The 20,368-nt window shown below is 44.2% G+C and overlaps 1 protein-coding gene across 2 annotated transcripts in view; it reads left to right on the top strand.

Annotated features, from left to right (window-relative positions):
• Positions 1–20,368, top strand: part of ARID3B (AT-rich interaction domain 3B) — an 80,638-nt gene that overhangs the window by 45,547 nt on the left and 14,723 nt on the right. For both annotated transcript variants that reach the window (XM_084905961.1, XM_084905960.1), the window contains exons 3-4: positions 7,092–7,163; positions 7,374–7,446. In XM_084905961.1, coding sequence (XP_084762087.1) covers positions 7,092–7,163; positions 7,374–7,446 — 145 coding nt within the window. The remainder of the gene's footprint in view (positions 1–7,091; positions 7,164–7,373; positions 7,447–20,368) is intronic.

The raw sequence follows: 20,368 nt of genomic DNA, 5'->3' as shown, positions 1-20,368 counted from the left end.
CCACAAAATACCACAGCCTGGGCGAGTCTATTTTGAAGAAGTGGCATTAGAAGAAGTTTAAGTTTAAAAAATTTGGCTCTCAAAAGAAATTTCAATCGTGTACTGTTGATATTTCGCTCTGTTGACTGAGTTTGCTGACCACTCTCCTAAGGGATCGATGTTTGGACATGAATGAATATAATGAAAAAAAGGAAAAGTGAAAGTTCCCCGTAATCTCAATCCAATTAGGTGTCTACATACATGTGTATGTGTATATTATATTTTTTCCAACAAAAATCACCTGAAATGCTAGTTTAAGCATTTGTTTTGTTATTCACAGTTCAGAATTTAAATTTCCTTCTGGTATTCAAGGCATCTCACAACCTGTTTTCACCTTAACTATTCAGACTTGTATCCTCTCTGCCAAAATACCTTGTTTATCCCTCACTCCATGTTCATTTAAACTGTAAACTTCCCCTGGGCCCTTCCAGGGCAGCTCTGTTTCCACCTCTGATCCTTCCCCACCCCTCCCTGCCCCCTTCCTGTGCACTTTGTATTTTGGTTCTCGTTGCCTTTCTCTAGTAAATGCTGTGTCTGCTCAGTTTGTTTTTCCATCTACACAGGCAGCTTTTTTCTTTTCTCCTCAGCAGCTTGCACAATGCTCTCTTTCTGGGATGGGTTCTCAGCAAAACAGTGTTGAATGAATTTGTCAAAGGATCTTCCCTTCTCAGGACAGAAATGACTCCTCGAGGCCTTCCTGTTCAGCCCTATCTCATGTTGGATTCCACACCATGACATTCCAGACAGATGGTCATCTGGGGACATGAAGCCGCCCACCTCTGTTATTAGGCAGTTCTGATTGCTAGAAAAGTCCTTCTTTGGCCTGGAATCTTCTTCTTGGTTACCCTGCCCTGTGATGGTAGTTCTGCCCACTGGGGCTATAGAGAAAACAAAACAAAACAAAAAACAACAATAACAAAAAACTACCTGCTTCCTCTTCCACAAGGCAGCCTTTTATATTTTCAAAGACAGTGATCCATTTCCCCTCTGTGTTTTCGATCTTCCAGCGTTGAGGTGTTGAGGTATTTTAGTTTTGAGTAGCAGTCAGCTTAAACTAATTCATATTTTTGAAGGCCTTTTATGTGCATGTCACAGTGCTAGGTGCCATATTTTCTAGTCCCCTCAGAAATGTAACCACTTGTCTCTCTACCTTCTAATTCTCCAGGGGGGCGATGAGGGCCCATCCTACCCAGGATGTTGTGTTTTGGAGGTTAGCAGTTCTTATTCCAGTACCCCAGGGAAGTCTCCTGGACAAGTGTTGTATTAGGACTGATTTTTAAGCCCACAAAATGAATTACAGAATAAAAGGCCTCCCATTGGTAGGAGCTGCCCCAGGCCGTGGCTGGGCCTTGTAGGCTCTATGGACAGAGGATTTGGTTCTTTTTTCCCTCCCTTTCCTGGTATCCCAACCCAGAACATCTACTGTTCTTTTAAGCCACCAGGCAGCATGGTGTAATAAAGAGAGCCAGATAGGTCTGGGTTTAAATGCTCTGAGGCTTGGGGCAAGTTACTTGAGCTCTTTGAGCTGTTGTTTTTCTATCTCTAAAACCACCACCTCTACATTATAGAATTAAGTAAGAAAATATTTTGTAAACTTTTGTCCCAGTACTTGCTATGTAGAAGATACATAAACGTTAGTTTCCTGCTCCCTTTTCTCCTTTCCAACCTTCTTTCACCACCATTTTTGAGGGATTTAAAAGCAAATGCTCTGTGGCTTCCTAGGGAAGATGAGCTGAATGTGTGTATAGTAGCCAGAGCTTGACTTGCTCAGGCATTTGGAAACAAATCGCCATTTTCTTGTGAGCTCCTAGTGAGATCAAAGCTGTTAAGATATTTCTCAAATAGGAGAAGCTGAGAAGGTTGTAAAATAACGTGTCATTCCGGCTGCTAGGCTATTGAACACTGCCTGCTGCCCATTGGCTGGCATAGGCTGGTCCTCTGGCCATTAGACTTGCACGCAGACTTTCAACTAGAAGGCTTTTCTCAGTGACACCCTCTTGATCCCTAAACTGTTGAGCTGGCTCTTTTGGGCTTTTTTTCCTCCATAATCACCTCTATTGCCCCCTGCTTTTCTCCACTCTAGGGTCTCAGTCAGCCACACTCAGCATTCAAGAAAAAAAAATCATTTCTGGGCTGATAACTTTCCAGCAGTCACATTTATACCCTGTTGATAGGCCAAGAAAGCTGCCGCCCACAAGCAGTTGGTCAGTTAAGAACCAAGAAAATAATTGCTGAAGTCTAATTCTCACAATGAAAGGAAGAGGGAGAGCAGAACGGTGCCCTCATGGGTGGCGGGGAGCCCATCCTGGTCTTTCAGCAGCTGTGCCAATGCTTTCTATGTGCTGGGCTGGGACAGGATAACTTACAGCCTGGGCACATAGACAGGGGCACAGGTAACCAGAACCCAAGTGACATAGCCCAGAAGAGAACAGTGTTAATTCTGCCTGGTGGCAGAGGTGGAGGCTTCATACAGCATTTCAGCTGGACTGTAAAGGGTGAGCAGGGTTTAGGAATTACTCTCACCTCAGCCAGAAAATCATGTGAAGCAGGTTGGAAGTTTAACTGCTCCAATACAAAGAGAGTAATTTGAAGAGAGTAAACATTTTCCCATCAGCCCCAACTGAATTCCGCCCCCCCCCACCCCCATGGATTTTCAGGGGTGGAGGGGTGGAGAGAGAAGGAGAGACATTGATTGGTTGCCTCCCCCACATGTCCCGACAGGGCCAGGAATCCAACCTGATACTCTTCAATGTGTGGGCCGATATTCTAACCATTCAACACATTGGCCATGGGCCCAACTGAATATTTTAAATTAAGTAATGGACTGTCCTGGCTTTGGAACTGAACAACAGGGAACACCTCTCTCATGGCCAACTGTTTTCCCTGCATTTCTTTAAATAGTAACTGTCCTATCTGTAGAATGGGTCAAACAGTGGATTGCAGAAAGAGTTTAGTGAGCCATTCATTTCTCCTGTTTGGGCAGGTCTCCTTGTCCTTTCTGGTCATGGAGATAGGGGCATTTCAGACTAAAATCCCATCACTAAGCAGGTTTTTAAACTAAGTGGTTCACACTTAGTAGGCAGAGCTGAAGCAAGTGGCCCCCAACTCCCAGGCATTCTCTTCTGTTCCTAGAATGGAGAGCCCTCACACTTAGGTGTTTATTGTCATACTAGGCACATGGTGGTTGGACTGGCCTGCCTGCTTCTACCCTCCTCTCCTCCTTTGGAAAACCCTGAGATTCTGGGTTGTGGATTCCATCCTCTCCACCTAACTGAGTGTTATATAGTTTCTGAGTGAGTATTCACAGTGCTGGAAGTTACTGTAATTAGCAAAAAAAAACAAAACAAAACAAAAAACCCAAAAAAACAAAAACCTACCCTGTGTTTTCATCTCTTCTGATAAAGAATCCCGTGAAGAACCGCTTCAGATCTCCAGCTAGAGAGGGAGTTGGGAATTCAGCTGCCATAGTAAACAGCTGACATAACAGAAGCAGCAGTGATCATGGGTTAAGTAAATGTCTTTCAGCCTATGGGAGCTCCCAGGATAATTGACTTTCCAGCAGGAATTTCTGGCTCAAATGAAATCACTGGGCATTAGGGAAGCTGCTACATCCTTTGTAAGGAGGACTGTGTCTGGTTTTGCTGACCTGACAGAATTCATCTTGATTACTCATTATCCTAGTTGCCGCCAGATTTCTATTGACTGTAATTACAATGTGAGGGTAAGTTTTGGCTTTTGAAATTTTTTTATTTATAGTGTTCCACCAAGTTGATTATCTGACTCCCTGAGCTGAAGGTGCGGTAGGCAGATTTCCACCGTATCTGCTGGGGACAGGAGGAGTGCATAGTCAGATAGCATTTGCTGAGCACTTCCAGCAGGGAAACAATTCATGTAGCCTATTCATTTCAGCTGACAGAGAATCACTTCTTGATTATGCTTACCTCTCTTTGTGCTAGATTGTTGCTGTCAGAAAGCAGGTCTACACCTCAGATCCCACTTGGAGTAAGAGAAGAAAAGGATGGCCCCCAAATATAACCAATAAGACCTCCTGCTTTCATGCAAGCTTTATTAAAGTGAGAGGAGAGAGAGAATGGGATTTGACCAGGCTTCAGTTTTATTGGCATAGCTTCACAGCAAGATCCTTATGAAGTCCAAAGACTGTCCTCCAAGAAACCTCTGCTCTCTGTTCCCATATGCCCCGCCCCAATCTCTTAAACACCCCAGCCAGCTGGGTGGCATTTGCCTACGTGTGCACATTGTGTGAGTGCATGCACCTGTGGTCCTGGGGAAGAAATGAGAGAATGACCCATCAACTGGGTCAGAGGTGAACAGCAGGCTTCTAATATGACTTTTTAATTTTTAAAAAATTCAGTCTTTTAATCCCCCCCCCCCCCCACTTTTAAATCCTCACCCAAGGATATTTTTCCATTGAATTTTTCAGCGAGAGTAGAAGAAAGAGGGAAGAGAGAGAAATATTGATATGAGATAAACACATTGATTGGTTGCCTCCTGCATGTGCCCCAACCAGGGCCTGGGCTGGGGAGGAGCCTGCAACCAAGGTACATAACTTTGACTAGAACGGAACTGGGGACCTTTCAGTCCACACGCCAATGTCCTATCCACTGAGCCAAATCTGCTATGGCTCATATGACATTTTATATATCCCCCAGCAGAGGGTGGTTTTTACTCTCCTGTATGGTATATGTGTTCTGTTTATATATTTTTAAAAGACGCTCAATTGGTTCAAATAGCCTTTTAACAATGATTGTGGTTCATCAAGCATTCACTAGGGCCTCAGAAGTGCCAGGCAATGTGCTATGTGCTTGCAATACAAAGATGAATAAGACACCTTTGCTCTCAAGGAGCTTATAATACAGATTAGAGGTCCAATGCAAGACATTCCCACACTGGGGGACCAGGAAGGGGAGGGGGGGCCGTGTCCCTCAGCCTGGCCTGCTCTCTTTAGCAGTCCAGGAGCCCTCAGGGGATGTCTGACTGATGGCTTTTAAGCTGCAGTCAGACATCCTCAGAGCTGCCACAGAGGCGGGGAAAGGCTCCTGCCACCACTGCTGCGCTCGCCAGCCATCAGCCCAGCTTGTGGCTGAGTGACGATTCCCCCCTGTGGGAGTGCACTGACCACCAGGGGAAGCTCCTGCATTGAGCATCTGCCCCCTGGTGGTAAGTGTGCGTCCTAGTGATTGGTTTTTCTGCTGTTCGGTCAATTTGCATATTACCCTTTTATTATATAGGACTAGAGGCCCACAGCCCTTTTGGTTGGGCTAATTTGCATACTCACTCCTGATTGGCTGGTGTGTGTGGCAGAGTGATGGTTAATTTGTATATTTTATTAGATAGGATAGTTTCAAAATTATAATGTGTTAATTTCTGAGTTCAAAATGTACAGAGATTGTTTCCAGTGTACTTAGAACAGCTTGTGGTGAAGAGGAGGCTGCACATATAAAACAATGCCTGATTTGAGGAATAAGTGTTACCCAACTGAATAAGGCAAAGAAGCAGATTTTAAGAACATAAACAAAGGCATATTTATACTTGCAGTTTTCTTCCTTCTTTTGAGTAGTATTTAACCTAATCAATTGAATCATAATTAGGTTTTTGCTATTTCTCTAATGAAAATTAACATCAACCGCCCTAGCCGGTTTGGTTTAATAGATAGAGCATTGGCCTGTGGACTGAAGGGTCCTCGGTTCAATTCCGGTCAAGGGCACATACCTGGGTTGCGGGCATACCTGGTAGGGGGCATGCAGGAGGTAGCCAATCAATGATTCTCTCTCATCATTGATGTTTCTATCTCTCCCTCTCCCTTCCTCTCTGGAAATCAATAAAAATATATTTAAAAAAGAAAATGAACATCAACCAAGTGGCATAGGGTCTCTATACCTTAGGAATAATTTCAGACCCTGGAGATCCTTAAATCACTAGGGAGTTCTCATTACTAGACTTAGGGCTTCTAGTAGTGAGGCTTGCCTAAGATACTACAACTGTGGTATCTGTGGCCTACTGCCTTTGACCCTTTAACCCCCACTTAGAGTGTTGTATGGAAAGCCAGACTAGCTATCTTTACAACATTATATAAAATGTACAAACACATCCTCATATATAAAAACCCTGAGTAATGACCAGTAACAATCGGAGGCTGACCAACCAGAAGTCAGTGCTGGCACCGCCCCCAAGCAAGTGGTAAGGGGCAATCAGGCAGGCAGGCAGAGGGGTTAGGGGTGATTAGGTAGGTAGACCAGTGGTTAGGGGTGATCAGGTAAGCAGATGGCCCCTTCCAGGGCTGGCTCCACCCCCAAGCAAGTGGCTAGGGGCAATCAAGCAGGCAGGCAGAATGGTTAGGGGTGATCAGGTAGGCAGACAGCCTCTTGCAGAGGGATGTCTGAGTTGCAGTTTAGGCCTGATCCCTAGGGGGTCCTGGACTATAAGAGGGCACAGATCAGGCTGAGGCCTCCCCAACCCCAGTACATAAATTTTGTGCACCAAGCCCCAAGTATATATATAAAAAGCTAAGTTGACTTATGCAAGTGCGATACATATGCTCTCACTGGCACCTATCATGAATTTGGTTGACATTTCTATTATAGAGAAAGGGCAAATAGCAACATTAAAATGTTTCTTCTAATTAACTTCCTTTCAATGTACACGAATCCATGCATTGGGACACTAGTATACCATAAAGAAACTGCAGAAAAGTGGTACATCTTATTGTGGTGGCTTCTTTTGGAAGATTGGCTAAACAGGAGCAGGTTCTCAGGAAATTGGGCCTTTGTGTCATTCTCTTCCAGAATTCTTAGGTGTAAGTAATGCCCACCCTCCCTTCATCAAATGGAGATGATTCTTCCACCTGATTTCCACTCATTTTGGAACCATAATTGGAAATAAAAACAACAACAAGCTCTCCCTATAGGGGCCTGAGCAGTGTAAGCCAGGATAGCACAATTGCTAATGCTCTTCATCTTCTTCCTAAACAATTGCCTTGTTTTCTAATGCTCTCTTCCTACTCATTCTGAATTCTGTGCTTTGTTCCCCTTTAGAATGGTGGTTTGGCTTGGAGTGATGATGCAGATGGAGGCCGAGGAAGAGAGATCTCTCGAGATTTTGCCAAGGTCTGTAATGTTTCCTTTGTGATAACAAAAGGGCAGTTCTGCAGCAGTGGGTTGTTGTATCTGATCCCCAAAGAATAGGATAGGCGTGGCCCATGAGTCATATTTGTAGTCATTCAGATGGTTGTGTATCTCTGGTATAAGGCTTCCTGCATAAGATGAATTTTTTTCATTGTGTGTTTTTTTTGGGGGGTGGGGGGACTGGGATTGCAGCTGTATGAACTGGACGGTAATCCGGAAAGGAAAGAATTCCTGGATGACCTCTTCATCTTTATGCAGAAGAGGGGTGAGTGTGCATTATTTCAATTCTGTTAATATTTATTGAGTGCCTACCGTGTGCAATTTACACTTTGGCTTAACTCCTCCCCACAGAGTGCCAGAGTCAGCTCAGGAAGACAAGGCATTTACCGCTGATTGGTTACGAACTTAGCTGAACAATTGACAACCAGATTGAAGAGGGCAGAGAGAGCCTTGCAGAAAATAAAGGGACTGATTATTCAGGCTTGATCCTGTCTTATTTTTGTTACTCTTCTGATTAACTTGTCTCTGGAGTCATTTCAAGTTTAAATATACTTTTTTCTTATCCTTATAGCTTCTTTGGACATCACTTAAACTAGTATGTGAGGTTTCCTGGTGATACATCTAGCCTTAGAGAGACTGAAAAAGGCCAATGAGAGAATAGAGGCCCCTCAGGATTTGTTGGGAGGGTAGGAAATGACCCGTGAAAAGGACAAGCTAACTCTTTTTCTAACCCATTAGCTCTTTGATTTTTACATCCACTGGCTTGGTGGGGGCATTCCTGCAATTTAACTGTAGGTACATAGGTGTCTGCTTGATTACACCTTCTCACTTCTCTCGTTTCACTCTCCATCACCTACCCCCATCCACTCACTATGGACCATGGCATGACTGAGTCTTGAGCCCAGTGACTCAACCTCCTGTCTTTATAGCCTTTCATAGCAATGGGTTCACCAGCTGGGACAGCCCTAAGGAAATCCCAGCCTCTCTAGGAAAAGGTCCTCAGCAACTTGTGTAGCTCCTCAGGACAAAGCCATGGGAGGAATGCTACTCCCACTAGCCTCTTCCCTATGATTATGCATCCCGTGATTTTTGTGTCAGCTCCTTCATTGAGATCTGGCAATGAAATGCTCCTCTTATCCAAGAGTGAGCTATAATGGCAGCCCGAGCTGGTAAATATTCTAAGTGAACTCTCCCTCATTCCATCTCCATTCACCCTGATCACCCTGTCTTGTCTTCTCCTTCCCCTTCCATCCGAATTACCTTCTTAGTAGCATGCCTATTACATATTATACTTTGTCATTTCTTTGTTCACAAAAGATAATCAAAAGTTTGATATTTGGTGTGTGTCCCCCATCTCCATGCATACCAAAACACTTGAAGCAGCCCTCGTAGTTTACTCCTCCAACTGTTGTCTGGAGCTGCCTGTGTCAGTGAGAAACAAGAATAATCCTAAAAGATAACGTGACTAGCAGCAGTGAAACACCCTGGTTGCCCTGAGAGGGAGAAATCCACTTAATACTTTGATCTTCCCTTTCAGTTGCCTTTTAATTATTTACAAGCTTCATAAGTCCAGCTGGTACAAACCCAGAAGCTGATCTCCGGGGTTGCAATAGCAATATAGAGTTTTAAACATATATTTTTATTGATTTCAGAGAGGAAGGGAGAGTGTGAGAGAGATAGAAACATCAATGATGAAAGGGAATCATTGATTGGCTGCCACCCATACCCCTACTGGGGATCTAGCCGGCAACCCGGGCACATGCTCCAACCACAAATCAAACTGTGACCTCCAGGTTCATAAATCAACGCTCAACCACTGGACCACACTGGCTGGGCGTGATATAGATTATATCAATAATTGGCACCATAACTGCCACTGCTTTATTTTCCATTTTATTGTTTTCTCCCTTCCCAGGAGGTTTTTAAAAAATTGATTTTAGAAAAAGGAAGGGGGAGGAGAGAGGACATTGATGTGAGAGAGAAACATCAGTGGCTTACCTCCATACACACCCTGTCTGGGGATGGAGCCCGCAATCCAGGTATGTGCTCTGACTGAGAATTGAACCATCTACCGTCTGGTGCTCAGATAACTGATCCCCACAGGCCAGGGTGAAGGAATTTTGAAGGATAGTGGAAGTTATATCAGCCTTGCCAAGAATGAAAATTCATAATTGCTTCTTTAGTACTGTATGTTACCATTAGACTAGGATGTATATGGAGATAACCCACTGATGTTTCTCTCTTACATCCATGTGAGGACAGCCAGTTTGTCACTTCTTTTGTCCCCCACTGCTAGGTCAGGGCTAGACAGGGAGATGCTCAGGCCATAATTGGAGGTCATCAGTAGAGAGCAATGAGTGCCAAGTCTTCTGCTACTCTGCAGCACTGGGGGCTGCCAGACTGCCATCTGGTGTATTTCTGGATGAATCCAAAGTAGGAGTAAGTGACTCCCTTTGATTGTGTCAATTTATGGTTATTCAGGCTCTCAGTAAATCTTTTTCCTGTCTTCAGCACTTATATTAGATATTTCACTATTTGCTGGCATCACCAATAGAAATGAACTGGTTGAGTCGGTTTTGTTATTTGTTAATTACTCTAATACAAGATTTCTCAGCCTTAGCGTATAACTTACGGTATTGGATAATCTTTTGTTGTGGGGCTGCCCTCCCCCAGTTGTGGTTACCAAAAATGTCTCCAGATATTGTAAATTTTCCTATGGGACAAAATTGCCCCCGCCTGATGAGACCAGATGGGAAAGAAGGTAAAGATCTAAAATTTCATCTGCAGAGAAACTGTTAGGAAACCTTCTTACTTCCACTTTGGGTGGCAAGGCCTGTATCAAGTCATATTACGATTGCCCCTTTTGTGGCTGAATGCCAAAGGCAAGGATGCTGGGCCCCCAATCCTGGTCTGGAGTGCAAAGTAGACCTCAGAGAAGAACTGAGCTCCAGGGTCATGGGAGTAGGGGCAGAAATACAGGATGTACATGGCTCAGGCACAGCTGGAAGAATCCTTGTCTATGTCTTGGATGTCATTTGTTACCAAACTGTGAAGAGCCGTATTTGGCCAAGAAGTTAGCACTCCTGTCTATGTACATAGTAGAGTTACTGAAGTTAAAACACGGGGTGGGGGAAGGATGGTCGGACCAAAGCTGTGCCTTTAGTTCACTTGCTGTGGTGAGCAGTGTATAGTTGGGATGGAGCGGGGAGATTGAGGCAGGGGGACAGTGTGGGCTGTTCCCTTAGTGATCTCCTTGGCAAACTCGTGTCTGATCATCTGAATTAGAGTGGGTGGTTCAAGAGGGTTGCGAGCAAATTGCACTTTTAATGTAAAGCTTCCTGTCATTTGCTCTTCACACAATGGTGAAAGCAAGGGCTCCTAGACATTTATGATTTATTTGTCATTCCCAAATTGGAGTGTGTGAGGCACTCAGGAGCCAGATCTTGTTAGCTGGGTCCAAGGAAAAGCCTTACATAGATCTTGGCTGCAGATCATCCTCCAGAGCTAATATGAAGGATAAGTGGTAGATTTCACAGGAGCCCCCGAAAACCGCCTGAGTTTGAAAAGCCTGGTGACGCCCACCTAGGCTGTGAGTGAGGCTGGACCGCTTTGACATGGTAGTCTGCACCTCAGAGGAAATGGACAGGGCTCCCTGGGAGGCAGCACACAACCATTCTTCCCCAAACAACTGCAGGATGATGAGCCTTCTGTTCAGTAGGAGGTAGCCAGCTGTAACTGCTGCTTTGTGCTGGCTCTTTTGTTTGTTAATGCGTTTGGGAAAATTGACTATAACAGATGGGCCTGTCAGGCACCTTGGTTTCTAGGCCAGACTTGGGTGACTTGTACCTGGTGACCCTCCCCCACCAATAGAGCAAACTGAACTAGGAGGAGCCTGAGAAGCCCAGGCTGTGGCCAGGCGGGCTGTCTCCTGCCCGCCTCTGGAAAGGGCTCTACATAAAGTCAGGGCTGTCATCCCACTCTTCCCCATGATCTTGAGTAAATCCTTCCGTTTCTGGGGCCATGGTTTGTTGATCTATAAAATGAGAGTGTTCAGTTAGAGTTAATCTTGAAGTTTCTTCCAAGTTCTATGTTTTTTTGTATGTGTCCATGGTTGTATCTGTTGAGCTAACAAAGGAGAAGACTCACACTTGAAGAACAAACAAAAAAAAAAGCCTTTAAAAGCAATTTCTATTAAAATAGTTATGTACTAGGTGTACCGGTTAATAATGGCAGATTTTGTAATCAGCGAAAACATGATTTCAAGAGAGGTATCAAAAGTGCTTTATTCAAATTAATGTCCAACACTAGCTACACATTTCCCCCACCTTTCAGGTAATTTGTGGATACCGTCCCAATAGAACTTTGCTGTTTTGAGGCAAACCATTCAGAGACCCAATTTTCCACTTCTTTGTACGTTTTGAAGTGCTGCTCAGAAAGTGCGTGTGCCATTGATTGGAACAAGTGGTAATCTGAAGGAGCAAGGTCTGGTGAATACAGCGAGTAGGTTAATACTTCCCAGGCAAGATCTTTTTAAAATATATATATATATATTTTATTTTAAATATATTTTAAATATACAGAGAGGAATCGAGAGGGACAGGGATAGAGTTAGAAACATCAATGAGAGATGTTTCAAACCTGGGACCCTCAGTCTGCAGGCCAATGCTCTATCCATTTGAGCCAAATCGGCCAGGGCCCAGGCAAGATCTTTTCATGTGTCTTTAATGGGTTTTGAAGTGTGTGATGGTGTGTCATCATGAAGCAAAATTACTTTGCCCTGTCTTCTGGCCCATTCTAGTCATTTCACGATCAAAGCATGGTTCAAATTGATTATTTGTTGTCAGTAGCAATGAGTATTAACGGTTTCACCAGGTTTTAAAAGCCCATAATACACCACACCTTCCTGATTCCACCAAAAGCAGAGCATTGTCTTCTTTCTGAAGCAATTTGGCCTTGCAGTTGATGTTGATAGTTGACCTGGATCAGCCCATGATTTTGAGCATTTGGGATTCTCAAAATAAATCCACTTTTCATCGCCAGTCACATTCAATGCAAAGACTTTATTTCGTGCCGTTGAAGCAACATTTTACTGATGACTTTTCCATTTATTTGTCTTTCGTTCAGTTGATGTGACACCCATTTTCCTTCCTTTAAAATCTTTCCCTTTGCTTGCAAACAATGAGAAATTGTTTGCTAAGCAACATTTAACCTTTCTGCAAGTTGTTTTTGAGTTTGACACGCATCTTTATCCAATAATGCTTGAGAATTGTTGGTCTTCAAATTTTTTCTGTTGACCTGGATATTCTTTGTTTTTCACATCAGAATCATCACTTTTAAAGCATTTAAACCAGCATTCACAAATATCTTGAGATAGCTGGGACTGGTTTGGCTCAGTGGATAGAGCGTCGGCCTGCAGACTGAAAGGTCCCGGGTTCGATTCCGGTCAAGGGGCACATCCCCAGTAGGGGGTGTGCAAGAGGCAGCTGATCAATGATTCTCTCTCATCGATGTTTCTAACTCTCTATCCCTCTCTTTTCCTCTCTGTGAAAAATCAATAAAATATATTTAAAAACAAAACAAACAAACAAAAAAACAGATATCTTGAGATGGAGCATGTTCACCATAAATTTTCCGAAATATTCAGCAGCAGTTTTCCCGCAAATGCTCTTTTTTGGGGTACGAAATTTGACATTTTTAAGTATAAAAATATCTATAATGTTAACACTGTCAGCAAATTAGACAAATGAAGTTGTTTGTTTTTTTTAATATATATTTTATTGATTTTTTTACAGAGAGGAAGGGAGAGAGAGAGCTAGAAACATCGATGAGAGAGAAACATTGATCAGCTGCCTCCTGCACACCCCCTACTGGGGATGTGCCCGCAATCAAAATACATGCCCCTGACTGGAATCGACCTGGGACCTCTCAGTCCGCAGGCCGACGCTCTATCCACTGAGCCAAACCGGCTTCGGCGACAAATGAAGTTTTGAAGCTTGTTGTCAATACAACAAAATAACATACATATCAAATCGCATAGATATCAACATATGTGTAACTGTCTGTTAAAAAAATTAACCTGTACACCTAGTAAAAACTAGACCAAGGATTCCCAAGACCAAATGCTTCTCCCCTTTTCTTGCTGACTGTATTTCTTTTGCTGACTAAAGCCAAATTAAATTAAACAATTTGCCGTGTGTTGGGGGAGTTATTGGAGGGATGAGGACACATATGTAATACCTTAATCAGTAAAGAAACAAAAACAAAAACAAAAACAATTTGCCCTGATTCTGTTCCCCCAAATGTTGTCTCTAGAATGATTGATTAGATTTCAGAACTCTAGTACTCCTTTTTGCTCACCTTTTGCCACGTGCACATGCATGTGTGTACACGTTTCTCTGCCAAAGTAAAGTGAAATAGTTGTAGATAAAATTCTGTGGTTAACTGAACTCACTGTGTGTGGTTTCTAAAATGGCATTCCCTAGTAGATTTTCCAGGAGGAAATGAGGGTGGAGTGCTAATTTGGAAGTCTGATAAGCAAAAATCTATAAACAATTCTACTCTTCCTTCATCAGTGAGGAAGAAAGGTTTGCTCTCTTGTTCTTTAGGCAGTGATCATTTGAAGAGGATGAGGACAGTGGTTTTGCTGTTGTTTTTATCATCATCCCATGCACTTTACAGAACCCTTTCAACCCATGATCTGACTTGCTACTCCCCATAGCTCCAGCTGGGGGGCTGGGGCGGGGGGGGGGGGGGGTGTTAGAGAGACTAAAGGTTATCACTTATCCAGTGAAGAATCACTGGCTTAAGTAACTTACCTGAGGCCACAGAGCAGATTTAGCACTTGGTTTCCTAACTACCTGGCCTGTGCTCTTTTCTCTCAGCACTGCCTTTGTGAAACTGGGCCCTAGCACCAACAGTTCCATCACTTCCTGTTGGGCAGTGGATAAGCCTTGTTTCTCCAGCCTTCCTACAGAGAATGCTGGTTTGACTCCACAGGCCACTATCCGATAGGATCTAATAACATCTAGCTGATTAACATAGGGTGGAACTCTATGCAAGGCCTATCAGGGAAGGGCAGATTCCCAGTGGCACCGAGGCTGCCATCTGTCAAGGCAAGATGGGATGAGTTAGGGTTAGCACAGGAGACAGAACCCCCAACAGTAAATCTTGCACTCACGTAGAGCACCCACAAGCAGGATCCTCTCTAGACGATGCCCCAGCTAGGTACAACAGGCTAAGGCACTGCTTGGTTATGTAGAAAAGTTTTGTCAAGACCTCCATCCCTCCTCCACCAGTTCTGTTCAAGGCTGCAAACTGACCTTGCTTTTCCCAGTGGATTGTTGGATGTTTTTGATGTGCACACACAAAGAATTTACTGTGGGAAAAGGGCTTGGTCTATCTCAAAGTGCAATTTGAGTGTTTTTCCTTCTGTTGTATACTTATCTATCCATCTTAGGCAAGGAAATGTTCATGACATATATTGCTTTGCCTTTTGGTGGAGGCAGGTTTTTTTTAAATTTGTTTTTTTCCTTCTTTGTATCTTGCGGTAAATGGTCTGTGCCGTGGACACTCTATCCTGGTAGACTAAAATACGTTGTTTTTGTCAGATGAAATAGGCTTTGGGGCTTCATTTCCTAACTTTATCCCCAAATGAAAGTCTAAAATGCAAATCTTTAAATATATATATATATATATTTTTTTTTATTGCTTTCAGAGAGAGAGAGAGGGAAAGAGATAGAAACATCAATGATGAGAGTGAATCATTGATCGGCTGTCCCCTGCACACCCCACACTGGGGATCGAGGCCACAACCTGAGCATCCAACCGTGACCTGGTTTATAGGTAGACATTCAACAACTGAGCCACGCTGGCCAGGCTAAAATAAATCTTTGTCTTAGGATTAGCCCTTTGTTTGAGGCCTGATCTTTTCTCTCCCCTGGTGATCCAAGTACTGTTGATATGCTGTTTATCTTTTTTCCACTTTTTTTTTTTTAATAAGAAAAAGTTTATTTAGAAAGTCACAGAGGTAGAAGTGAGCTGTAGAAGAAATGGGCACTGTAGAAGTTACAGAGGTAAAAGAAGGGCCCTTGGAGCTTGGGAGAGAGAAGGGTAAAGGTAATGCATCTTGGGGAGAAGAGAAGGGAAATGGGATAGATGCGGGGAAGAGGAAGAGAGACAGAGAGAGAGAAAGAGAGAGGGAGGGAGGGAGGGAGGGAGGGAGGAAGGGAGGGAGGGAGAGGGAGGGAGGGAAAGAGGGAGAGGGAGAGGGAGAGGAGAGAGAGAGAGAGAGAGAGAGAGAGAGAGAGAGAGAGAGAGGGAGGGAGGGAGGGAGGGAGGGAGGAGGGGAGAGAGAAAGGGAGAGAAGGGGAGAGAGAGAGAAACTCTTTTTTTCCAGGTTCAATAGTTATTTAATTATTTATGATATTGGGAAGGGATCCTGGTTTTTGAAAGGCCCACTTTTATAATTAAATTCAGCATCTTCTCCTTCAATATCTTTTATTGATACTTCTAGCACTTGGTAAAATTGGGTTGATAGTTTTGTCTCCTTTGTTCCAAGATGAGCTTATATTCAGTAGAAATCATCCAAGGGTTGGTGTAGGGGAAAGTTGGAAGTGAGGATTTGACTCACTTACACTTTGAGAAAATCTGTTGGGTTTTGAGAGGCTAGTGGCATGGATTGGCAATGGAAGCTCAGATAGCTATGCAGTGCCCAGGTCAGAAGGCCCTGGAGTTGTGTCTCTCCCCTGCCAGCCTTCCACTCTCTCCTAGAGAGACCAGCTAGGTCTGTGGTTCAGCAGCAAACAAAACAGAAGACTTGGTAGTCCTTCTAACTCCTTGGCCAACTTGTCTGAACACAGTTTCTAAAGGAGATAGCACAATCATAACCCTAATTTTGTTATCAGCCATAGTAGAATACAGTATTGCACATACTGTTGAAATTTACCTAAGGCAATTTATCTAAGCCAGAGTATCAAAAAAGATGATGAATTTCACATTAGCCTCTTGGGTTGTGATGCCTCCAGAATTTCCACATATTGCTGGTGGGAATATAAATGGGCATAATAAACTTTGGAAATCTGTTTGGTAGTATTTGCACAAGCTAAACATAGGTCATTCCCATTTCCCAGCAATTCAGCTAAGTATACCCCCAACAGAAATCAGTGCTTATGTTCACTGAAAAACACACGTAAGAATAGTCATTATAGCCAAGCAATGAAAGAACTCAGATGTGTACCAGGATAGAATGGTTAAATAAGTGGTGCATTAGCCACACAGTAGTAAAAAATAATGAACTTTTGTACCCATCGGGGATGACACTCATAGACACAAGATTATATACTACTAGTGGCGCGGTACACGAATTCATGTACCGTGGGATCCCTCAGCCTGGCTTGCAGGATAGGGCTGAAACCAGCTTTCCGACATCCTCCAAGGGTTCCTGGATTGCGAGAGGGCGCAGGCCTGACTGAGAGACCCCACTGGTGCATGATCGGGGTTGAGGAGAGACTGTGGGAGGGCTCCAGGGCACGTCCAACCTGTCTCACTCAGTCCCAATCAGCTGGACCCCAGCAGCAAGCTAACCTACCTGTCAAAGCATCTGCTCCCTGGTGGTCAGTGCACATTATAGAGACTGGTCTACTGGTTGTCTGCCCCTGGTGGTCAGTGCACATCATAGCGAATGCTTGAGTGGTCTTAGTATATATCATTAGCATAGTATGCTTTGATTGGTTGAATGGACAACCAGACACTTAGCATATTATGTTTTTATTACATAGAATGTGTATTTTCTACATGATTTCATTTATTTAAAGTTCTAGAAAATCAGCTGTGGTTACCTCCTGGGTAGGCTAGTGGGGGTAGTGTGTATTGTTTGGGAATGAAAGTTGTTTAGAGTGCTGGAAAAGTTCTGTGTTTACCTGAAAAATGATTACAGGGTGTACACAGAGTACAAGTGAGCTGTATATATACTTAAGATAAGTGCACTCACTATACTGTATGTTAGTTAGACTCATTCATTGGAAATCAGAGGTAGAAGGTTTAGGGTATGCATCACTTCATTTCTAGGATATTTGTGCACACTGGCCTCTGCCCTATCTTACTGAATGGTCAACTTCTCACTGAAGTGCATGCCAGATATTGCTGCTTAGTTTTTCAAGGCAGGTGTTTTCTACACATAAACAAGTCAGATATCACCAGTTATTTCTCTGCTTGTTCCTGGACTGGAGCATGGTAAGAATTAATATGCAGAGGAACCAGTAGAAAGCCTGCCTGCTTGTCTGCCTGCTCACATTCCCTGCTTAACATGGGTCTTAACTCTCCAGGCTACCTAGTTGGCCTCTCTATTTTTTAAAAAAATATATTTTATTGATTTTTCACAGAGAGGAAGGGAGAGGGATAGAGAGCTAGAAACATCGATGAGAGAGAAACATCCACCAGCTGCCTCTTGCACCCTCTCCCCACCCCCCCACCCCCCACCTGGGATGTGCCCCCAACCCAGGTACATGCCCTTGACCGGAATCGAACCTGGGACCTTTCAGTCCGCAGACTGATGCTCTACCACTTGAGCCAAACCGGTTTTGGCTAGTTGGCCTCTCTTGATGGGACTATGGAAATGACAAAGCCAGGAAGAAGTAGTGAGAGTCCCGAGCAGGGCTACACCCTAGGTCCTGGACCCGCTCCCTGATTGCTTCTCTGTCTTCATTGGAAAGTGCCCATTCTCTCCTGGGGAGGAAGTGGCCCTCCCTCTAGCACTCCCACCATCCACATCTTTTTATTTTTTTTTTTAATATATTTTATTGACTTTTTACAGAGAGGAAGAGACAGGGTTAGAGAGTTAGAAACTTCAATGAGAGAGAAACATTGGTCAGCTGCCTCCTGCACATCCCCCACCGGGGATGTGCCCGCAACCACGGTACATGCCCTTGACTGGAATGGAACCTGGGACCTTTCAGTCCACAGGCCGATGCTCTATCCACTGAGCCAAACAGGTTAGGACCCACCATCCCCATCTTTATCTCGAGAGCCAGAGGTGGCTGTTTCTGTCTCTTCCCACCTCTTTCCCCAGCTCTGTCTTCATAGTCTGAGAGGTAGGAAGGAGTGCCAAGTGCCAGGGGACAGTGTTTGGCTCATCTGCATAGGAAGCTCCCGATCATGGCTTTGGAATGCCCAGTAGCAATCCTACCACCAAGGGTTAAAGCCCAGGAGCCCTGATGCTTCCTGGCATCCAGGGCCTCATAAAACCTTTTCTACACAGCCCCTGGGATGCCTCAGGCTCCCTGGCAGAAATTTGATAAGGGTCCTCTTTGTTGGGACTGTCAGTCTCCTTTATTGAGGAGGGAACTGGAGAACAGCAACATTTCTTTGGATTGGGATACTGATAAGGCCCTGGATTCCTGTCAGAGGGAGGATGATTAATTACTCTGAATCCTGGCTCTTGCTTTGATACCGGTTACTGACAGTTCACAGGCCTCCCCATCAGGTGCTCATGCCCCTTCTGAGAGGCTAGATGGGGCTAAGATTCAGCCTCCTGCTAGGCCAACACTAGTGACCTGCGAGAAGCTGTGTAGAAGCAGTGGTAGTTTGCTTCTTTCCTGGTTCTAGGTAGGATGCTCTTGTATTTGTCATGGGAAGAGGCCTGTCCTTAGTTATAATGCAGCCCAGAGAGCAGTCCTAAGACTGCCCCTTCCCTTCAAGGCTGGGAAAGAACCATTGCTTGTGGCCTTGAACTTCACAGATAGTCCTAAGCCACCCAAAGCTCTGCACAGAAGATCACAAACCCTGAATCTCAAGGTCACTTGGCCACATTGTTTCATAATTCAGGCAAACTCCTAAAATCAGGTCACCCTCCCTTTGGTAATAATCAAAACTATTATTGTTTTTGTTTTAAGTAAATAAAATTATTCATGGTCTCATAGGACTTTAGAGCTGAGTCATCTAATCCAAAATCCTCATTTCACAGGTGGAGAAAATTAGGCATGAATGTCCCTTTCCCACCCCCACACCAGTCTGATGTACTGTTCTCTTTTTTATTCAGGCTAAAAGCCTCTACCCCTCTCGTTATAGTGGTGTCTCCCTGGGACAAAGGAAATGGCTACCAGGTCCATTAGGGACAGAGCAGACTGCAGAGACAGACTATCCTAAATATCTTGCTTCTCTCTTAATTGTCAGGAGAATGAAGCCAGGACAGGTTTGTGTCTGGATTATCTGGATGTGAGAAAACCAGACCATCGTCCAGAGCTTGTGCTTAGAGTAGGCTCAGCTTTGTTTCTCACAGTTCCAGGGTATCCCCTTGCACTGGGAGCTACTTTTAGCTGTTTTGCAGAGGGCCAACCACAATGAAAAATGCACTCCTTCCCCTCATCCACTAATCTTTGGGGCCACACACGGGCCTGTGTGAGGAAACACAAGATCCGCGTATGCCCAGAGTAAGGCTGGGCCAGTGCAGATTTGCAAGGACCTCCACCAGGGATCCAGTGCAGCCCTAGCCTGTGGTTTCTCTGAAGGTGCTGGGAAGAGGTCATTTTGGTTCGGTTACAGCCTTGACTCAAACGACACTTTGCTCCTTCCTTGCCTTCTCAGGTCCCGTCTCTGCCTTTTGTTTCCTTTCTCCCAAACAGTTCTCAGCCAAATGCAGTCACACTCTATGGACTATAAAAAAGTGAATTTTTAATGAAATTTCTACATATATAACATGGTTGTCTTTCAAAGAGGCCATCTCATATGGTTAAACCTTTAGTGCAGTGACTATTCAGAGTGAATTTACAATTCCTCTCTGGGAGTTGGCCTTCAGAGGCAGTTGAGTGCATGGATAAGAGGCTGCTGCAGACATCTAATTGGGAGCCAAGTGAGGGCCTGGTCCAGTGTGGTGGCTGCAGGCTGGAAAGGAAGACACTTTTGTGAAGTACTTCAACGGCAGAATCAATGGAGCCACACTAGAAAATCTTTTGATTTATGGCCAAACAAAATCAATATAAAATCACTTCATTCTATTCTGCTGGGTTTCCTCCATGCATGACCACTTCTGTCTACACTCTTTACGTTTGACTTACCGCCACTGGAGAGACTCAGATGAAAATAGTGCAGGCTCTAAAAGCTATTCGCAAATGGAGCTCCAAAACTTCATGGTAGCTGACTCTCCAAGCTGGCACTCTTGTCAACTAGACACTCCCTGCTTGGTAGCTATGTCT

Source organism: Pipistrellus hanaki (assembly GCF_964339955.1).
Source record: "Pipistrellus hanaki genome assembly, chromosome: 1".
NCBI classification, from domain to species: domain Eukaryota; kingdom Metazoa; phylum Chordata; class Mammalia; order Chiroptera; family Vespertilionidae; genus Pipistrellus; species Pipistrellus hanaki.
The sequence above is the reverse complement of the archived record's forward strand: the minus strand, read 5'-3'. Positions and strand labels throughout refer to the sequence as shown.